Source organism: Cenococcum geophilum (assembly GCF_001692895.1).
Source record: "Cenococcum geophilum 1.58 unplaced genomic scaffold K441scaffold_4, whole genome shotgun sequence".
In the NCBI taxonomy this organism is placed as follows: Eukaryota; Fungi; Ascomycota; class Dothideomycetes; order Gloniales; family Gloniaceae; genus Cenococcum; species Cenococcum geophilum.
This window is the reverse complement of record NW_027137562.1, coordinates 4,734,069-4,751,136: the sequence shown is the minus strand read 5'-3', so window position 1 is coordinate 4,751,136 and position 17,068 is coordinate 4,734,069. Positions and strand designations below refer to the sequence as shown.

The window sequence follows — 17,068 nt, the reverse complement described above, 5'->3', positions numbered from 1 at the left end:
TTTTTTAAGACTACACTGTGGTTGTATATTTCATCTTTTGACTTTCTCCTGAACCACATCAGGTGATCACCAGCTAGATTGGCCAGGGTCCTATGAATTTACTCACGTATTCGGTTGGGTTTGAGCTTCGATGCCTTACTACGGCTTCCACCACAATCGCCATGGTCGTTACAGAGGCTTGAAAGATCTCGACGTACCCAATCAAGCCTAAATTTCCCTGGACGTGCGACGGGTCAGACGTATACGGACATCGCAGCCACTTCTACGGGCCTTGCGTTGACAAGGGGTGGTACGTGTACAACTGGTTGAGGAAAAGCTCAGAGATGTGCCAGGTCACGGAAATATCCATTTATTTCTTAGCAGCTTTTCTCTACAATAGATGGGTCTAAAATTAACTGTTCTCTAAAACGAAAAATCGCATATGCATCTAAAAACACCCTCTACTATAAAGAGTATGTAGAACCTAAGCAGCGTCGTCGTTACCCACCGCCCTTAAAGATTCATCTTTGGGAGAGAGTGAGTTAGCAATGGAGAGCGAAGTGCAGCCCTTAAGTCATCCACTCTCGCATTCTATTAGTTCAACAGACACCTATCATTGGCGCTATTCGCGCTTACACCACGTATCGGCGCTGGAAGCAACCCCGCATTTCACATAAATACAGAGGGAGATAGGAACGAGATAACTATGATGTATAATGCGCCTACCAATGCATGACTTGTTCTTAGTCCGAGACATTCCCTGAAGCGCCGTGCCCAAAGCTGGAGGTAAAACGTAATATCACACAACACATCCCGGAAAATACCTAGGGGCCAATCCTCGCCACCCGATCATGAAGTCCCTATGGTACTATCGAAACAATGCACGAGCCTGGTTCACCCTCCTCTCTCTCCAAACTCCTTCGCCCAGTCCTCGAATTCCTTCAAACCTTGCTTGCTCACACTTGGCCGAATCGTGGTCAAACTGGCCTTAAAATCCTCAAACTGCATCGGCCGGATCTCATCCATTGTCATGTGCAAGAGCTTTTCGCCCAAACTGCGTAGTGGTCCCATTGCCGCATCCTTTGCCAAAGCAGTAATATCGGAGCCAGAGAAGCCTGCTGTTATCAGCTACCACAACGCCACGAAAGGGAGCCCGGGGAGTACCTACCGTCAGTCATCTCAACCAGCTTATCCAGATCCTCGTCGGTGAGGCTGTGTTTTTGGTGGCTCAAAAGCGTTTTCAGCTGGAGCTTTCTAACATGGCCTTCTGGCAATGGGATGTACTGTCTTCTCACGAATCTTCTCCTTGCAGCCTCATCAATCGCCCATGGCAGGTTCGTTGCAGCAAGGACAAGCACACGACTGGCGTCGCCCCTTTCACGATCTCTTTCACTCTGCTCTCTCCCGGCAGCTGCCTTCGCAAGGTCTGACCACTGGATGAGGAATTCCGTCTTAATACGCCGGCTTGCTTCGTGCTCGCCTGATCCCGAGCGTGATGAGAGGAGCGAATCGATCTCGTCGACGAATATAATAGATGGCGCAAGAGCCTTTGCCAGCCCGAAAAGAGCGCGCACCAGCTTCTCGGACTCGCCGAGGAATTTGCTGGTTAGGCTACTCGCAGAGATAGCAAAGAAAGTTGATTTGGACTCAGTAGCCACAGCTCTAGCCAGCATTGTCTTTCCTGTGCCAGGGGGGCCGAAAAGTAACATTCCTCTTGCCGGCTCACGCAAGCCCATAAAAAGGTCTGGACGAAGAAAAGGATAAACGACCGTCTCTTTCAGTGCAGACTTCGCTACTTCCAGCCCAGCTACATCATCCCAATGAACCTCATCACCATGTATCACAATCTCATTAAAGATTTGCTTTGCAGCAGCTTCATCGACCCCCTTCGGTAAATTTTTCATGATACTATCGACACGTTCTTTCCAGAGCCTAGCCTCAGCGGTACTCTCCGAACATGATGTATCAGAATCCTGAGAAGTCGGTGTTGGGGGAAGATCCGCACGATTTGTGGCTCCGCTGCTCATATCTTCATCACCACTTCCTGTAGAATTTTCGAGTCTGTCCTTTTGAGTAGAAATACCTTTGGCAACAGCTTTGCGACGTGGAGCTGATCGCGAAGGACCTGCGTCAAGGGCCTCCTGCATTAGGGTGGGTGAGCCATTGGGACTAGTAGTGGACCGTGATCTTGATGCGGTAGCAGTTATAAGCTTCTTGGGTTTAACAGTGGGAATTGGGTATTCGTTCCTGCAGGTTAGCGTGTTTGAATCAATGGCGGGTAAATCTTTGTGAAGCTTTGACCGGCTAGGAAGGGGCTTCGCATGATGTTTGTGAGGAGGAGTTAGAGGCCCATCTCGTCGTCCTTGCTGTATACTTGGCTCGGGGTCTAAGGTAGTGGGACCGGTCGGTGCTGGAGCGGCGTAGAAGCTTTTTGGCCTCCCGGGATCGCATGAAGGCTCTGTTTGATCAGTATATCTAAAATAGAACGGACTCTGAGAACTATCGGTATTGAGGCTGGCCTTTCTAGGCATTGGGTGATTAGTATCATCCAAGGATGGCGGTAGTTCGAACGAGGTTCGGCTTGTGGAGTTTACGGCTGCAGAAGTTGATTCCCTGCTTGGCTGACTTTGAGAATACATCGGCTGTCCTAAGGATAGCCTTGCCGTTGACCCCCAGGCTTGGGTCGCAGCTTTAGCCGCAGCTGGAGGGCGACTTCTGAGAGAGCTAGGCATTTTTGCTGACGAGGCTCGCGGGCCATCCTTCCCCCCAGGCCTTAGGGTCTTTAGCATGCCACCCCTTTTTTCCGGGCTTGGTGTTCTTGAAACTTTCTTCGGTGGAATTGCTAGATCTAGAGATGGCGGGGAAATCGATGACCTGCTACTAGCCTGTGGTAAGCTCTTGGTCCGGTGAGCTTCAGTGCCAGAGCTTTTCCTGGGCTCTAGGGATGGCCTTTGCGGTAGTGATGGCCGTTGAGGCAATGGTGGCCTAGACAGGTCAGGATAATCCACAGGCGGCACAGTCCCTCCACCAAGCCAACCGGTCCTTTCATAGTCCACAATACCGCCCGGTAGGTCTTTAAAAGGGCTAGAAACATTGGGAGTCGCTTGAGCACCGGGGCTTGAAGTATCCTGGCTTTTCTGAGCCTCCTCGCGGCTGCGCTTTAACGCCTCAAGTAAATCCACTCTTTCCTTGCATTGTAGTTCTAGTTCGTGTAAAGAATCCCGCAGCGCTTTCTCAGTCTCGGATTTTGGGCGGTAATTGGCTGGGACTCGGTAGGCATTGTGGTAATAGATCTGGTCAAGCGCATTCCGCCAGGACCGTAGAGCTTCAGTTTCGTTGTTCTACAATGGGAAGAAACAGTCAGTTTCTACGAAGGTGTTCTGGTGGGTGTTTTAGAGGCAATGAAAGAACAGACTTGACTCTCAAAATAAACGGCCGTAGAACATGTGAGGAAGCATTCATCGTACGTCTTCTGCATAGCCGAGGAAGGATTGGTACGCATCATGAGGCCCAGGACGCGTAGCCTTATCCGTTTACCTGGATGGAGGCGTTGGAAAAGCTTTGGAGCGTCTTTGATATTGGGAGCGTCGAGGTCGTTGTGGCTGGGGCAAGGCTCGTGTGGTCAGCGCTTGTGTGACGTAGTGCTGTTCCCATGAGCTCTGAGATAGGAATTGTGCGATTTGCAATTTATAGAGCATAACCCGGCACTTATGAAGACAGGCTTATGGCTTGAAAGAGCGACTTGGAGTCACTCACGGTGAAAGGCTTTGGGCGAAGCATGACCTGCTAGAAAAAGGCTGATACACTGGCGGCTGCTGTAGGGCTGGTCTTGCGGGTCGGCGCTTATCGATTACGCACCTCGCAATATAAACTTTACGGCAGGAGCATAACACCACATAGCAACTAACGCGATCAAAATCACGTACGTCTTTGAGAAGGTTGATCATGGATATGATACAAGCTAGCCCTGAAAAAATCCCAAATGAGCAAGAATTCGGACGCCTTGCAATGGTCCCATATGCCACCAAGACCTCTATGAAGATACAGTAAATGCATGAAGAGGTATTATTTGCCGCTCAAGAAATATTGAAAACGCCGATGTTTTCTATTTGGACGCCAAGTCCCACCAGGCACAGAGCCTTCATGAGAGACCACATAACAGTCCTACCGAGGACAACGGGAAGAGTTCCAAATACCGGAGATGTGGCCACACCCTCCAAAAGGTTGAAAAGACGACCATGAACACCAATTAGGGAACATAAAAGCTCTTGTCCGAAGAGTTTCACCTGGATTCGTTGCGTGCAATGAAAAAAGCTTTAGCCATCTCGTAAGCAGACCTGCCTCGATGTTAGCACCTATCGATGGAAGTGGGGTCGAATAATATTCAGCTGACCAGCAAATCGCCGTACTCGGCATCGTTGTGATTATCCTCGGTTTGAGGCCACGGAAGAATCCCCCATATCCATCTCGCCTTTTGATAATTGCGGCAGCCTGCCACAGCCCCGATACGTTCCTGAGTTCAGGATCAGTTGCAGTGCCTCGCGTTTGCAGCAATGTCTTTATAACGTCTAGGGGGGTGGTGAGACCAGCAGCGAAACCTCCCGCCAAGCCGCCTGCGGCACAATGTGTGTATGGATCATAGCGTCCTGTCGGGTTCATAGTCTTCGAGATTGATTCATATGCCATGAACTGAAGAGCTGTGAAAGGAACCGTCATGCATAATGTTGTTGGGTAAGAGACGTAGAACGCCGTGAACCCCTCAGTTCGGAATACGGTTTTCGTACAATGGCCGATCGATTTATAGATCGAACCGTGCAGTTGCATTCGTTGTTTGATAACTACATGGATTAGCTAGGTTCTAATTAAAGGATGCTATATTTACCATCGAATGGATTCATCAAAGCATCGCTAGCGATTGTCGCAGATGCACCGCTGACAGCTGTACAAAGTCAATTGTTGCCCCTTGGAAATATTGCAGCCGCAAGAATATTCATACCAGCAGCGAGCGGATGGTGTTCATGTTTTCCCCCTTCATTCCCGCCCATGGCGTGTTTTACTGCTTCGTAGGATGCAAAATACACTGCGTGCGCCGGACCTGTCTCATCTGTTACCAACAGCCCAAAGGCTAGGGACGAATCTACCGACCCGCTCCTAAAACCACACTAGACAAGCCCCTCCAAAGCGTTCTGAAGCCCTCCACTCTTGATATTGTGACCATAGCATTGGATATGCCCGTGTATACTGCGGTAGGGGAAGGGTTGACGACTTGCATCCTGGTCTAGCAGGCGTTTGTCGTTAGAGAGATCAGACAGTGGAGCTGGGGCTTTAAATACGGACCTTTAGTAGATCAATTGGATACATCACCGAGTGTTCCTATCGTCGTTTTAGCAGGATGGCTCTTAGTTTTGAATGTCGGTCTCCGTAACATACAGCGATACCGGCGAATGCGCCGGCCAGCATGTTAGCCGTGAGCGAAAAGTTGGGCGGTAAGGACTCATAGCTAAACGTAAATGTAAGTATTGAGTAGCTTTAAAAGAGTGCGCATGAAGCTTACTCGTGTTCAACTTCTTCCACAGGTATCCGCTCATGGGTGGCCATAAAAACCACCACTCCCCAAGGTATTCTTGCAGTAAACTTCGATTGGCGGTGCGCTGATGGGTCGGAGGACTCGGAGGAGAGTGTCGCAAGAATTTTTTTGTGGTGGAGTACTGTGGCGTATGGAAGAAAAGTAATACAGAAATTGTTTTGTAAGTGGACGGATTCTGGGGCTTTTGCGGCTCCTCGGCGCTTGGCTTTGTCGTCACGGACTCGGGTCTAAGGCCACACCTCGCAATTTCTGTCGGTTCAGGAGAGCAAAAATCATAGCAACAATAACAGCAGCAAGCGGTTGAGTCGACGGCAACTTTATAAAACTACTATGTGACTTACTAGGAAACTGATGTACAACTTTAGAAAATCTGTGAGAACAGCAGAGCAACCTTTGATACCACGGAGATACCACACGAACATTAAGAAGTGAGAAAAGACATTGATGCCATCAATGTTGGAAGGAGACACTCTTGTATAGAATTGAGCCTTGTCTCAGCCGTCTTTGCATCTTAGTCGACACTTTCTAAGCATAATTGAAAAAGGCATCTTCTGCTAATCTCACCATATACGCTCTCATCTAATGATTTGGACCAGTATGCTACTGCTGTATTCACGTTCTTCAGAGGTAAGGTTACAATGGACAAAATACTGACAAACCAAGTCTTGAGGATGTGATTCTGGAGAGCTTTCGATTGATCCTGTCTTTGATAACGTGAGCCGATGGTTCTTCTATAACCTTCACCTAATGATGAAAAGAAAGTTGCGCTCAATTGTTTTTTTTTTGTAGTACTGTATAAGAAAGTAACACAAGTCCCGCCTCTAAGATTTTATGCGTGTTACCCAGCTGTGAGAGGGATAACAGTCTATACAATGATCGCTGAAGTTGCACAGGAGTACAGAATATTCACCGGAAACCAGTAGCTGGCATTTCGGGAACACGAGTGGCTAAGTGGTCAACATTCGCACCTCCCATACCACCTAGGGAAACCGACAACGTCTCTGATACTAGAAACACCGGACAAGTAACCCACTAGACGATCGAAACCAAGACCAAAACCGCCATGTGGCACGCTTCCGTACCGGCGGAGGTCTAGATACCATTGCAAAGAGCCACTTGTCGTTAAAGTGCGGGGATCATCTGATATAGCTGGGATAGTATCGGGTGTGCTTTGTGTCTCAGTAAACTGGCTCGACCGTTTCAACCCGCGGTCGTCCATAGATTCTAGAAGCTGTGAGAGCCGATGTTCACGCATTGAACCGCCAGCTAGTTCACAGACTTCAGGTACAAGGAGATCAAAGCATGCAACAGTGGGTTCTGCACCTGTACTGCTAGTCCTGTCAGTTGACGGTGCCATGTAGAACGGTTTCAGCGCACGCGGATAATCCGTAATGAATATAGGGCCGCCTTGTCCAACAGTTTCAGTAAGAAACTTTTCGTGCTCGGCCTGTAGCCCTGAATGGAATGATGGTGCAAATTCAAAATTGATTTTATCTTGCACTACAGCCTCCTCAAGTCTGTTGATGGCGTTGACGTAAGTGATGCGTGGCCAAGGTCCATGAATGAAACCTTCCCACCTCATCAGTAGGACTTCTTGGGTAACTGAGGAATTTCCAGGATCTTGGCTCCGGTAAGATGATGCCCGAGCATGAAGTAACTCCTGTCCTACATGGGAAGCTTTTAAGCCTAAGGCTACTGCACGGAGCATATCCTCCACTAGGTCCATTATTTCATCGAGTCTCTCGGCAAAGGCGATCTCTGCTTCAAGCATATAGAACTCACTAAGATGACGAGGTGTATCACTCTTTTCAGCACGAAAGGTTGGTGAAAGAGTCCATACTTTGCCAACAGATTGAGCAAGCGCTTCTAAATGGAGTTGACTTGAGACTGTGAGATATTTTGGTGAATGAAAGAAAAGTTCCTCGTGAGCGGACGAGGCATCTTGCTGCTTAGGCTTTAGTGATGCATTGTCTGTAGATACAGCGAAGACTTCTCCGGCGCCCTCGCAGTCTGAGGAGGTGATTATGGGTGGGTGTGTTTGGACAAACCCTTGATTGGAGAAGAATTCGGTCAGTTGAGAAATGAGCTGAGATCTTAGCCGCAGGAGCAAAGAGTTGAAGGGGAGCCGCGGCCTTAGGTGAGGAAGACTCCTCAGGAATTCGGGTGTATGATACTTCTTCTGCAAAGGATATGTCTGAGTTGGGCAGTTAGGCGCAAGACTGACAACGTGCCATTGGAGGGCTGGAGGTGTGAATCACATACGAAGACATCATGCTGTCCCAATATCTGAACTTCCTCCGCATGAAGTTCGTGTGTCTGCTCCTTACCAGTCGGTGATGGCTTCCACTGGCCCGTAATCGCAACAGCAACCCCTGTGGATAGCCTTTGAGATAGAATTGCAATGTCAGCCGTAGACTCTCGCAGAATGGTATACATGGTTCTCGACTCACTGACCCTTCAGCCTGTTCAGGGTTTAGGACTACCTGTAGTGACTCCAAGGACGAGCCGTCCCCAACAGTTGCAAAGGCCACTCGTTTCTGCTTCCGAACGGTGCGCACAAAGCTGTTGACCCTTATAGTGCCACCGGAGGACTGTTCCACCCCTAAAGATGCGGAAGCCGGAGACCTAGCGAGGAGTGAGGCGATGTTTCGCTCAGGATAGGTTGAAGAGCGTCGCGCAAATGGTACTTTGTGGAGCCGTCTCGCCGATGGCAAAGCGGGCGATAGGAGGATGTGCAACGGCGATAGGGAGAAGCGAGCTGGAAATAACAACCGCTTGCTCATGACGGGGCTCTTGGGGGAGTCCTCGTCGAGGTTCCTGCAGAGGAATGCGGCAAATGCGGCCCCAGATTGCCGACGGAAGGGAGTTTCGCGTCTGTTCTGGCGCGTCTTAAGGGTCTCACGTACCACCAATGGCTACAAGGGGGTGACATGATTGATAGAACTGCAAGCATCAAGCAGCAGCGTCGACGACATAGACTAGCACTCCCCTCTCAACAGAGCATGAGATGGGTTGCATCAAGGTCACACCTGGTGCCTTCGTGACGCATCATGGTGTACGCGGAGGCTGCCCGAGTTTCAGATCTACATGTAGAGAAACACAAACATCAACACCAGAAAGCCAGTCCGTTTCTCTAGCCGTTTCCCTAAACGTCTCTGCCCAGTCCATTTAGAAGAAGAGAGAGACAGAAGCTTCCAGACACTTGGTCGACAAATCGCCGCTAATTTTTCAAATATCGAAAAAGATCGGCGCTTCACGCTTCATATCATGCCGGAGCGGCATCAGCTGGCCTGCTGGATCAAGACCACCTAAAACCCTCTACCATCACAGCTTAGCTGCATCTGTCCCACAGTACTTCCGCGCGTGCTGTTCTCCAAAAGGACATTCGAGGCTGCGAGCCACTGCGAGGTATTGGTTAAGCGTTGTCCTGGCAATCGATTTCCCTGCATGGTGGATGTCTCCGATTCCCAGTTCATCTATGGCGCCATCTGTGCTAGATCTCCAGTGAGATCTTGCTCCAAGATGGCAGGGGGGTGAAGATCGTCCTAATGCTTGAGCGCCGAATCAGCCTGCTTCCCACGGCCGCGGTGTTCTCAACATATAGACAACGCAGAATCTGCTGTGGACGGCAATGCCACAGCCCATCATCTGCGTATCCCTAGTGCTGATTTCCCGGAGATTCAGGCTTGAATTCAATCATATTACATATCAATTTCAAGCGTTGAAAAGCAAAGTATCCCAAACGGCTAACTCCGCGTATCTCAAGCCCTGTGAGTATCCACCTTTCACATTGTGGCGCAAGCTACCCGTGTCTTAGACTTGTTTGCAATTCTTGATATCGCAATCAGGATTCTAGCAGCTACGTGCACCCAACTGCCGCATTTGTATTGGCTTATAGCGACCGAGTATTGTGTGCTAGTGAAAGGACTAATTTCTATTATTCGATCTTTTGGTTCCCATCATGCCTCTACGCATGAAATATATATTAATAGCCGCTCATTCCCCAGTTAGTCCAAATAGCGCTTTTTGCTTTCTGGACCTTCCTGTCATTTCTGGCTGCTGTATTGGAGCATTCTGCTTTGAATCAATCAATTATTTTTTAATTTATTTATATTGATTTCAATTCCCCCCTCCAAAATTTAACATGCCGCAATCGGGACCCAAACCATCAGAAATAGCTGCCGAAGCTAAGAGGGCATACATCCCTTACATTGAGCGGAATATGGACAAATGCCCTGTAAACTCTTATCTTTATCCGGACTCCTCGATGATTTGTGTTGCCTCTGAGAAGAGGTCCAAACAAAGGTTGCGAGTGGCTGTCATTGATGGGGACCCCGTGGACGTTGCCCTAGATTGGTACCAATACTCCCTAAAGGACCCGTCCAAGTCCCAGTCGGCAAGGCCAATACCTGTCGTCAACATGGCGAACGAAAAACGTGCTGGTGGCGATTGGGAGTCTGGCCTGATGGCACCAGAAGAGTGCTTCGCCCGAAGGAGCAATCTTGTGCATGCATTAGTAACACCATGGAACCTGAACCAGTGCACAACAGCTCCAGACACTCACTACCCAATTCCCCAAAAAGGTGGGATTTACTCCCCGCATGTCGGTATGTGCTTCAACCACTAGTGCATGGCTTTTTAGATACGGTATTTACCTCTCAATAGTCGTGTTTCGCGATGGACCTGACCATTACACGCTCTGGAGGGAGTTTAGATCTCTACCTGTGATCTCTGTTGCTCCGGTACGACGACCGAAGCTTGATGAAACGGGAACGCGTTACTCCTTCGAACAAGAAAAAGAACTCATGATGGAGAAGATGCGCACCGTGCTCCGAATAGCCGCCTACTGCGGCAACAGAGATATTTGCCTTGGGGCATTCGGGGTGGGCCCGATATTTCGAAACCCAGTCGGCGAGATTGCCAAGATGTGGAGGACGCTTCTATTTCACGAGGAAGAGTTCCGAGGCGCTTTTGCTAACGTGGTTTTCGCAATTGAGAGCAGTCCCCCCGGCCAACCCAAAGGAGGCCTCCCAGACCTCGAAGTTTTCAAGCAAGAATTCGACCCATCCAATATCTTCCACACCACGTATGTGTAGAACATTGCTTGTACCCCTACACCGCATAGTGGGATTGCGTCAGTGGCTGCACGATACGGGATGGATAACATTCTTTAAAAGTGGCCGCCAAGTTTTAGATACCTCAGTTGACAGCCAATTATGATAGACATGAAGGTCCTTAGGTTGAGAGAGATTTTCTTTTTTTGGGCGGCGGGCCTTCGGCGTCATGCGGGAACCTGGAAGCGAACTTGGGCGTGTGAGAGTTGCTATGCATCATTATGTACTGGAGTGTTTTTCTTTTATCGACACGTATTAATCCATTCGGCCGTGCGAATATTATGGCACTAGCGGGTAAGCGCGGGGTTGATAGCAGCAGCGCGCTTCGGGCAGGGGACCAAACGCGGATAGATTTAACATTTGGGCGCCAGCGTGCTCCCTCAGACAGGTCAGCCGGCTCACTGCCGGCCGTGTGTGATGGTGGCATGCAGCATTTTTCGCCAGTGGTTGCCTCTCCCACTTCCCCACCATGCACGTCAAGCACTGGCAAATCCCAATGCGTCGGTTTGCCGAGAGGTTGAAGATTCAGGGTCCTGCGCCGGAGCCAAGGTCGAGGTGGCCAAGTGGGGTAACACGCTGAAGCCGGAGAGTAGATGGCAGGATCGGAGGCGCGCGCGCGGCATGGCTTTGGCTGCCAGCTCGCATGGCTTTCACACGGAGCAAGGGTCGGCAGAGCTTCAAGCAGAACCTACTCCGGTTTGGCCTTCAGGGACCACGAGGAGCTGTGTGGTGCAAATGAACAACATCCGACCAACCCCGCAAGCCCCGATTTGCCAATCTCTTTTCTGCGAACTTGAGCATGACCCTTGATGCAGTACGTGGTTTTTGTACTTCTAACAGGTTCAGATCGATGACGACACCGTGCAGCTCAACTCGCCGTTCTGCCCCAACTTTTCGCCTTCACTCTGGCCCGGCATTACGCTACAGCAACAGGTGCAGACGCAGGACAACGATCCTTTCGGGATTTCAGATCCCACATTCATCAAAAGAGCCGGTTTTTATGAGCTGTAGCTACACTTTTTCTGGAAGATATGGGATTTTTGCCACGGCTCAAATTTCGATTTTTCAGAACACCCAGCAAAGCCCTACCGACTCCAAAACTGCATGTGAGGCTGAGAAGGGAAGCCGGCGCCTTGAGAAAAAGGACAATGTTGCTGCCTATCTTAGTGTACATATTATACAATTTTCATGACTAGTCATCCTCGAGCTCTCATACAGGCCTCATTTATTAAGGGCAGGTGGAAGTATCTCTCCACCCTCTGCTTCTATCCTCTTCAGTGTCTGCTCCTTGTTATATTCTACCACCCTCCGCTTCTTGAAATATTGTACCTAAATTTTTATCCATTAGCAGATGTGCTGCAGGAGGGAATCGTATTGTGTGCCTCCACGCCTCCGCGCGCAGTGTAAAATCAGGATTTTAGCGAAAGCTCACCCAGCTGCCAGCACAATTCCTCTGGAACTCCTGATCCAGTTTTCCGCATGCCTTTTCTGCCGCATCCCTGTCCTTGATACTATCCAAGATGTCATTTCGATCAAGGCATTCGAAAAAGGCATCTCGAGCCTCCCAACATAATGCTCTGTCTGATCTGCTTGGCGCTTCGAATGCGCCGTCTGAGGACGGTTTTGGAGTAGCAGGCTTTGGCGATCCTGAAGAGAACCAGCCCATGATGGAAGACCGACCAATAGAGAATGCGTGAATGGGACGAGAGGGCCCTTCGTGGTAGCGCTATCACTTACGTAGCCTGTAGGTATCTGGTGTTGTCAGGTTTTAATCCATCGAACTACCTGGATATTGTGATCGGGGAGGCAGGGTTCTTTACCTATTGCATTGTATGGAGGTCTTTCGCAGCTTGAGGTGCAGCTTTCCGCAGCTTCGCTTTTCACTTTTGAACATCCGCGATACACGCTAAAGGCTTGGCAAAAATACCCAGTGGGCATGAAATTGAGAACATCATGAGCCGGCTATAGTAGATCACTAACTACTTCATCGTTGGCCTGTATGCATATAATGTTAAGTCCTGTCGCGCCACATTTTATATCCGGGGGCCTGACTATATATTTTATTTCTGATGCGGTAGGAGCATAAAATAAAACGGATAAACTCGGGCCGTGCCTGTTGTCTTGGCACCAACTCCGGATCTAAAGGATGCCTGCGACCGAATGCTGTCAGTTATGCGGCGATGCAAGAGACCACCTGCTTAAGCACTACCTACCTTATGACTCGGCACAGCTATCCCCGAAGAGCCATATGAAAACGTTATAATACCTGTCCAACTCATAGGCTCATGCCACGCCGCCGTCGCCCCCCTCGCCCCGGCGCTCTTGCGGATCTCGCTCCTTTACGCATCTTCACCCAGATCGTAATCCTCCAAGTCGCATATTATGGCTGCGCTGCCGTCCTCATTCTCTTCACAGCCTTAGTCTCTGGGAAAGAAATTAGTCTGGATTTACTGCTGAGTTGGCGGAGTCTCCGAGGCGACACGACCGTTGGATGGACTCTAGGGCTCGTTTGGATATTGAATGCTCTTATGTGGTACGTCGCACTGTGTGGTCCGCAGTATGAGAGGCTGTATTAATGCGGACCTTTATAGCGTTATTTTACTACTTCTTCTCATCGCCCGCTCAAAACTTGTCCCCGACTTTGCGCTTACAATCCACTTCCTCCACCTAATCGTCACTTCGCTCTACTCGCATTCACTACCAACATATTGGTTCTGGTGGGCGCTACAAGCATGCAGCGCTACTCTGATGACATTTCTTGGCATGTGGGCTTGCCAGTGGAGGGAGCTGCGGCCGATTAATTTTGGAGGCGGAGGCGGGCCAAGTCGCTCAGCGAGACAGGGTGACGGGGCGGCAGAGGCCCAAGGCGATGAAGGCGCTGGGTATGGGAGAGGAAGAGGGAGGGGTAGGGGTAGAGATGGTGCTGGAGAGTATGAAATGGTTGAGATGGCCGAAGGAGAAGGGAACGTTTAAGATTTCATGGTATTATATGCATTGCGCGGCGTTGGGTATTAGGTATAGACACTGCGGGATGACTGCATAGAGTCTCATTTCATCCAATCCGGATGTGTACTACTAGTTTCTTTGTCTCTTATATTTGATATCCATCATTAAGTAAGGATCGTGCTGGTACAATATTGTCGATCACAACAGAGTAGGAATGTATTTCCGCACATTTTATTTCCTGTTATCGCCCCCCTCTCACTTTTCGATACAACTTAAAGGAAAAAATGGCACGTCGAGCGATGATAGCTGTCGAACGGAGCAGTCAAGAAGGAGAACTCTGTCGAATTAATGTAGGCTGTTGAGCCTCAATACAGATATTGTTAAATAGACTTAATATAATGTCTAGCCTAATCGTGTCTTAAAAGAACCACCCCCAAAGCCTTAGCCTCTGCCTAGTTTTAATCCTTTTAAAGTAGACGACTTTAATAATACTAAAGGTACTCTAAACCTACTAGACGAGCTTAATCTACACGATCTATTTACTCTATTTCGTTAGTACTTTACGGATAAGATTATAGATAAGCCAGTAAAGTAAATAAACTAGTACGCGGAAGAACACCTAATTGCTATAGAGAAGGCGCTAAAGAGGTGCCTACGCCGATAGTAGCTAACTAGTAAAGAAGAACTCCAGGCGTACTTAGTAATGTAAATTTATATAGGAATTATATATAAATCCTATATAAAGGACTACTGGGGCTCTTTATAAAGCTAGGGCTTAGAATAGCTTAATTGTTTTTTTCGCTATATAAAGCTTTAGCTCGACGACGACTAGTATCTTTACCTAAAAAGACGCTAAAACCAAAGAGTGCCTTTACCCCTTAGGAAAATATATTATCTAACTTAATAACCTATTTATAAGTATTAAGCTTCTTATACGACTTTAAAAGCTTAGAATTAGAGGTACTAGTACCGTTTAAATAATAAATATAAAACGAGAGAGAGAGAGGAAGGCGTTAAGGGCGATATTAAGATAAATATAAGCGGTAGTAGTAGGAAGAAGGTTAAATTTCCTATTAAGTATTTTAATCGTTAACTCTAGAAGCTTAAGCTTACCTATACAGGCTAAATATAATAATAATAATTCATTATTTAACGTCCGATTTAAATCCCTATTAGGCCTACGCAGACTACTCCTTATATATATATAGGGAGAAAACTCTATTTAAGAAAACCCTATAATCCATCTCCCTACCTTTTAGGACTCGCCTACTTAACGCCTATAAGTTACCTATAGTGCTTAACTACCTTACTTTTTAACCTTTTTAGGAACCACTACTGCTATAATAAGCCTATAGACGCGCTAGTATTATAAACTTTACTTTACTACTATAGAGTTATTAGGGGGCGTCTATTACTCACCCCTTTATCTTTTATTACTATTTTCTTTATAACCTAAAACTAGTTTAGTATATTTTAGCTAATAGGCTACTAAATAACCGCTTTAAGACCTTTTTATATTAAGAGTAGTATATTATAGTTCTCTATACTAGTTACTAAAAGTATTACTTTTTAGTTAGTATATAAGGGGCATAACAGTATTATATATTTTAGTATCTGTAACGGAACCTTATAGCAAGTACTACGGTAGGCTCGTTATTGGGCTAAGTATATAGGTGATGCAAATTAAAGTTAATAACGTAATAATAACTGGTGGAGTAGTTGCCTAATAGATTAACTCTAATTATATTCTAAAAATCACTATAAGAAAGAAACTATCTAGGTAGGGACTAAGGGTCCTTAAATACACAACCGTACTCCTATAAAAATTTTCTTATACGTAATATACGTATACTCTATCTACTCTATCGCAGATTATATAGATTACATTATATAACCTTAGTTACCATTCCTTATTATATAGCTCTATTAGCTCTATTCTAGACTGTATTTATATTAACTAACTAGCTTCTTCTAACTCCTCTCCTAGTAGTTATAATATTGTACTTAAAGCGTCCGTAATACTATCTCCCTCCTCTTTATCTTCGTTCTTAAAGATTTCTAATATCTCTAAGTTATTTATTAGAGGTATAATATCTATCTAATTAATTTGGTTAATATTATTACTTATTATACCTAAAGTAATTTCTTCTTCCTTAACTACTTGTCGTATTCGCACTATTACTACGATATTATCTTTTAGTAAGATTATACTATCTCCGTATTCTTATTATTTAAAAGAGGGGTTAGTCTATATTACGTTAGCAAACCTATCTTTATAACAACCGTCCTCTTATTTAAAGTGCACTAAAGTAAATATTCGTTTATTTTATAACGTTTGCTCTATCTCTAATACTAAATATATATAACCTATTATCCTTAATAGTTATCTAGTTCCCTAATTAATTTGTCTTAAGGTTTTATATTTAATCTATTACTACGCGGCTAGATAATAAACTATCTATTACTCTAGTAAAGTTATACTATTCTTATAACGCAGAATAGGAGGCTACTAATACTTAGCAACGGGCCCTTAAGTCTCGTCTTATAGCGTCCACTTAGTTAATCCATCTTAAAAAGGTTTATAAAAAGGTCCGTTTTTATTACGGACGCTTTAAGTACGATGTTATAACTACTTAGAGAAGAGTCGGAGGAAGCTAGTTGGTTAATTTAGGCACGGTTTAGGATAGAGCTAATAGAACTATGTGACGAGGAATAGTAACCGAGGTTATATAACATGCTACGTATTAAACAAAAGAAATAAGAGGAACTTACGTACCTTATATATAAGACGTATATTATATATAAGAAGGATTTTATAGGAGTACGGTTGTGTATTTAAGGACCCTTAATCCCTACCTAGATAGTTCCTTTCTTATAGTAATTCTCAGAATATAATTAGAGCTAATCTGTTAGGCAACTACTCCACTAGTTATTATTACGTTGTTTTAGCTTTTATACTTACATTACCTATATACCTAGCCCAATAACGAGCCTATCGTAGTTCCTGCTATAAGGTTCCATTATACAATTACTACCTAGTTATAGTATTAATACAGAAAGTTGAACAACATGCCACTAAAAGCACCAGCTATAACGCCATTAATGGCGGCAACTACTTTAAGGTCAGGTAACGACACCAGTATAGCAGACACTAACTTATAGCAACCTATAACGGTCGGACAACTATAAGAGATAGTTAACTAGCTAATAGAAAATAATGTAATATTAAAAAATAGGATTAATGGGATAGGAGCAGCGAAGATTAAGTTACTATTAATTAAAAGGTACTTAGGAGAAAGATTAAAGCTTAAAGGATTCCTTACGCAAATGCACTTTAAGGTTATATAAGAAGGAGGTAAACTACTAATACCTATAGATCGAATAGTATATACAGGACTATTCCTATTAGAAAGAGCACTTAAGTAGTTTAAGCCTTACCTTA

General features: G+C 46.3%; 5 protein-coding genes across 5 annotated transcripts; 2 read left to right on the top strand and 3 right to left on the bottom strand.

Moving 5' to 3' along the window:
- Window positions 1-545: 545 nt before the first annotated feature.
- On the bottom strand, window positions 546-3,740 carry K441DRAFT_653062 (AAA-domain-containing protein). Its single transcript, XM_067647469.1, has 3 exons — window positions 3,395-3,740; window positions 1,148-3,320; window positions 546-1,094 (listed from the first exon to the last, which is right to left on the bottom strand). The coding sequence occupies exons 1-3, from the start codon at window positions 3,479-3,481 to the stop codon at window positions 874-876; spliced, it is 2,481 nt and encodes an 826-aa protein (XP_067509005.1). The 5' UTR covers window positions 3,482-3,740; the 3' UTR covers window positions 546-873.
- A 158-nt stretch (window positions 3,741-3,898) lies between these two features.
- On the bottom strand, window positions 3,899-8,386 carry K441DRAFT_693035 (asparaginyl-tRNA synthetase). Its single transcript, XM_067652613.1, has 13 exons — window positions 8,021-8,386; window positions 7,829-7,949; window positions 6,535-7,760; window positions 6,131-6,357; window positions 5,908-5,936; window positions 5,534-5,793; window positions 5,410-5,479; window positions 5,317-5,352; window positions 5,125-5,257; window positions 4,976-5,074; window positions 4,862-4,918; window positions 4,373-4,817; window positions 3,899-4,316 (listed from the first exon to the last, which is right to left on the bottom strand). Exons 1-13 carry the CDS (start codon window positions 8,347-8,349, stop codon window positions 4,262-4,264), a joined length of 3,087 nt encoding a protein of 1,028 aa, XP_067509004.1. The 5' UTR covers window positions 8,350-8,386; the 3' UTR covers window positions 3,899-4,261.
- A 1,305-nt stretch (window positions 8,387-9,691) lies between these two features.
- On the top strand, window positions 9,692-11,162 carry K441DRAFT_653058 (uncharacterized protein). Its single transcript, XM_067647468.1, has 2 exons — window positions 9,692-10,173; window positions 10,232-11,162. Exons 1-2 carry the CDS (start codon window positions 9,711-9,713, stop codon window positions 10,660-10,662), a joined length of 894 nt encoding a protein of 297 aa, XP_067509003.1. The 5' UTR covers window positions 9,692-9,710; the 3' UTR covers window positions 10,663-11,162.
- A 459-nt stretch (window positions 11,163-11,621) lies between these two features.
- Window positions 11,622-12,716, bottom strand: K441DRAFT_627875 (uncharacterized protein). The gene is made up of 3 exons (XM_067646179.1): window positions 12,501-12,716; window positions 12,113-12,432; window positions 11,622-12,009 (listed from the first exon to the last, which is right to left on the bottom strand). Exons 2-3 carry the CDS (start codon window positions 12,344-12,346, stop codon window positions 11,902-11,904), a joined length of 342 nt encoding a protein of 113 aa, XP_067509002.1. The 5' UTR covers window positions 12,347-12,432; window positions 12,501-12,716; the 3' UTR covers window positions 11,622-11,901.
- Window positions 12,516-13,996, top strand: K441DRAFT_653054 (uncharacterized protein). Its single transcript, XM_067647467.1, has 2 exons — window positions 12,516-13,213; window positions 13,272-13,996. The coding sequence occupies exons 1-2, from the start codon at window positions 12,966-12,968 to the stop codon at window positions 13,651-13,653; spliced, it is 630 nt and encodes a 209-aa protein (XP_067509001.1). The 5' UTR covers window positions 12,516-12,965; the 3' UTR covers window positions 13,654-13,996.
- The last annotated feature ends 3,072 nt before the right edge of the window (window positions 13,997-17,068 follow it).

What these genes read in the sequence shown, in the direction of transcription:
- K441DRAFT_653062 (XM_067647469.1), bottom strand. Translation starts at nt 3,481, where the DNA reads ATGCGTACCAATCCTTCCTCGGCTATGCAGAAGACGTACGATGAATGC. An exon ending in CCGTTTATTTTGAGAGTCAA is followed by an intron (nt 3,321 to 3,394) that starts GTCTGTTCTTTC and finishes TTCCCATTGTAG; the next exon opens with AACAACGAAACTGAAGCTCT. An exon ending in GCTGGTTGAGATGACTGACG is followed by an intron (nt 1,095 to 1,147) that starts GTAGGTACTCCC and finishes TGATAACAGCAG; the next exon opens with GCTTCTCTGGCTCCGATATT.
- K441DRAFT_693035 (XM_067652613.1), bottom strand. Translation starts at nt 8,349, where the DNA reads ATGAGCAAGCGGTTGTTATTTCCAGCTCGCTTCTCCCTATCGCCGTTG. An exon ending in AACCCTGAACAGGCTGAAGG is followed by an intron (nt 7,950 to 8,020) that starts GTCAGTGAGTCG and finishes TCTATCTCAAAG; the next exon opens with GCTATCCACAGGGGTTGCTG. An exon ending in TTCCCTAGGTGGTATGGGAG is followed by an intron (nt 6,358 to 6,534) that starts GTGCGAATGTTG and finishes TTTCTTATACAG; the next exon opens with TACTACAAAAAAAAAACAAT.
- K441DRAFT_653058 (XM_067647468.1), top strand. Translation starts at nt 9,711, where the DNA reads ATGCCGCAATCGGGACCCAAACCATCAGAAATAGCTGCCGAAGCTAAG. An exon ending in GATTTACTCCCCGCATGTCG is followed by an intron (nt 10,174 to 10,231) that starts GTATGTGCTTCA and finishes ACCTCTCAATAG; the next exon opens with TCGTGTTTCGCGATGGACCT.
- K441DRAFT_627875 (XM_067646179.1), bottom strand. Translation starts at nt 12,346, where the DNA reads ATGGGCTGGTTCTCTTCAGGATCGCCAAAGCCTGCTACTCCAAAACCG. An exon ending in GGAATTGTGCTGGCAGCTGG is followed by an intron (nt 12,010 to 12,112) that starts GTGAGCTTTCGC and finishes ATAAAAATTTAG; the next exon opens with GTACAATATTTCAAGAAGCG.
- K441DRAFT_653054 (XM_067647467.1), top strand. Translation starts at nt 12,966, where the DNA reads ATGCCACGCCGCCGTCGCCCCCCTCGCCCCGGCGCTCTTGCGGATCTC. An exon ending in ATATTGAATGCTCTTATGTG is followed by an intron (nt 13,214 to 13,271) that starts GTACGTCGCACT and finishes GGACCTTTATAG; the next exon opens with CGTTATTTTACTACTTCTTC.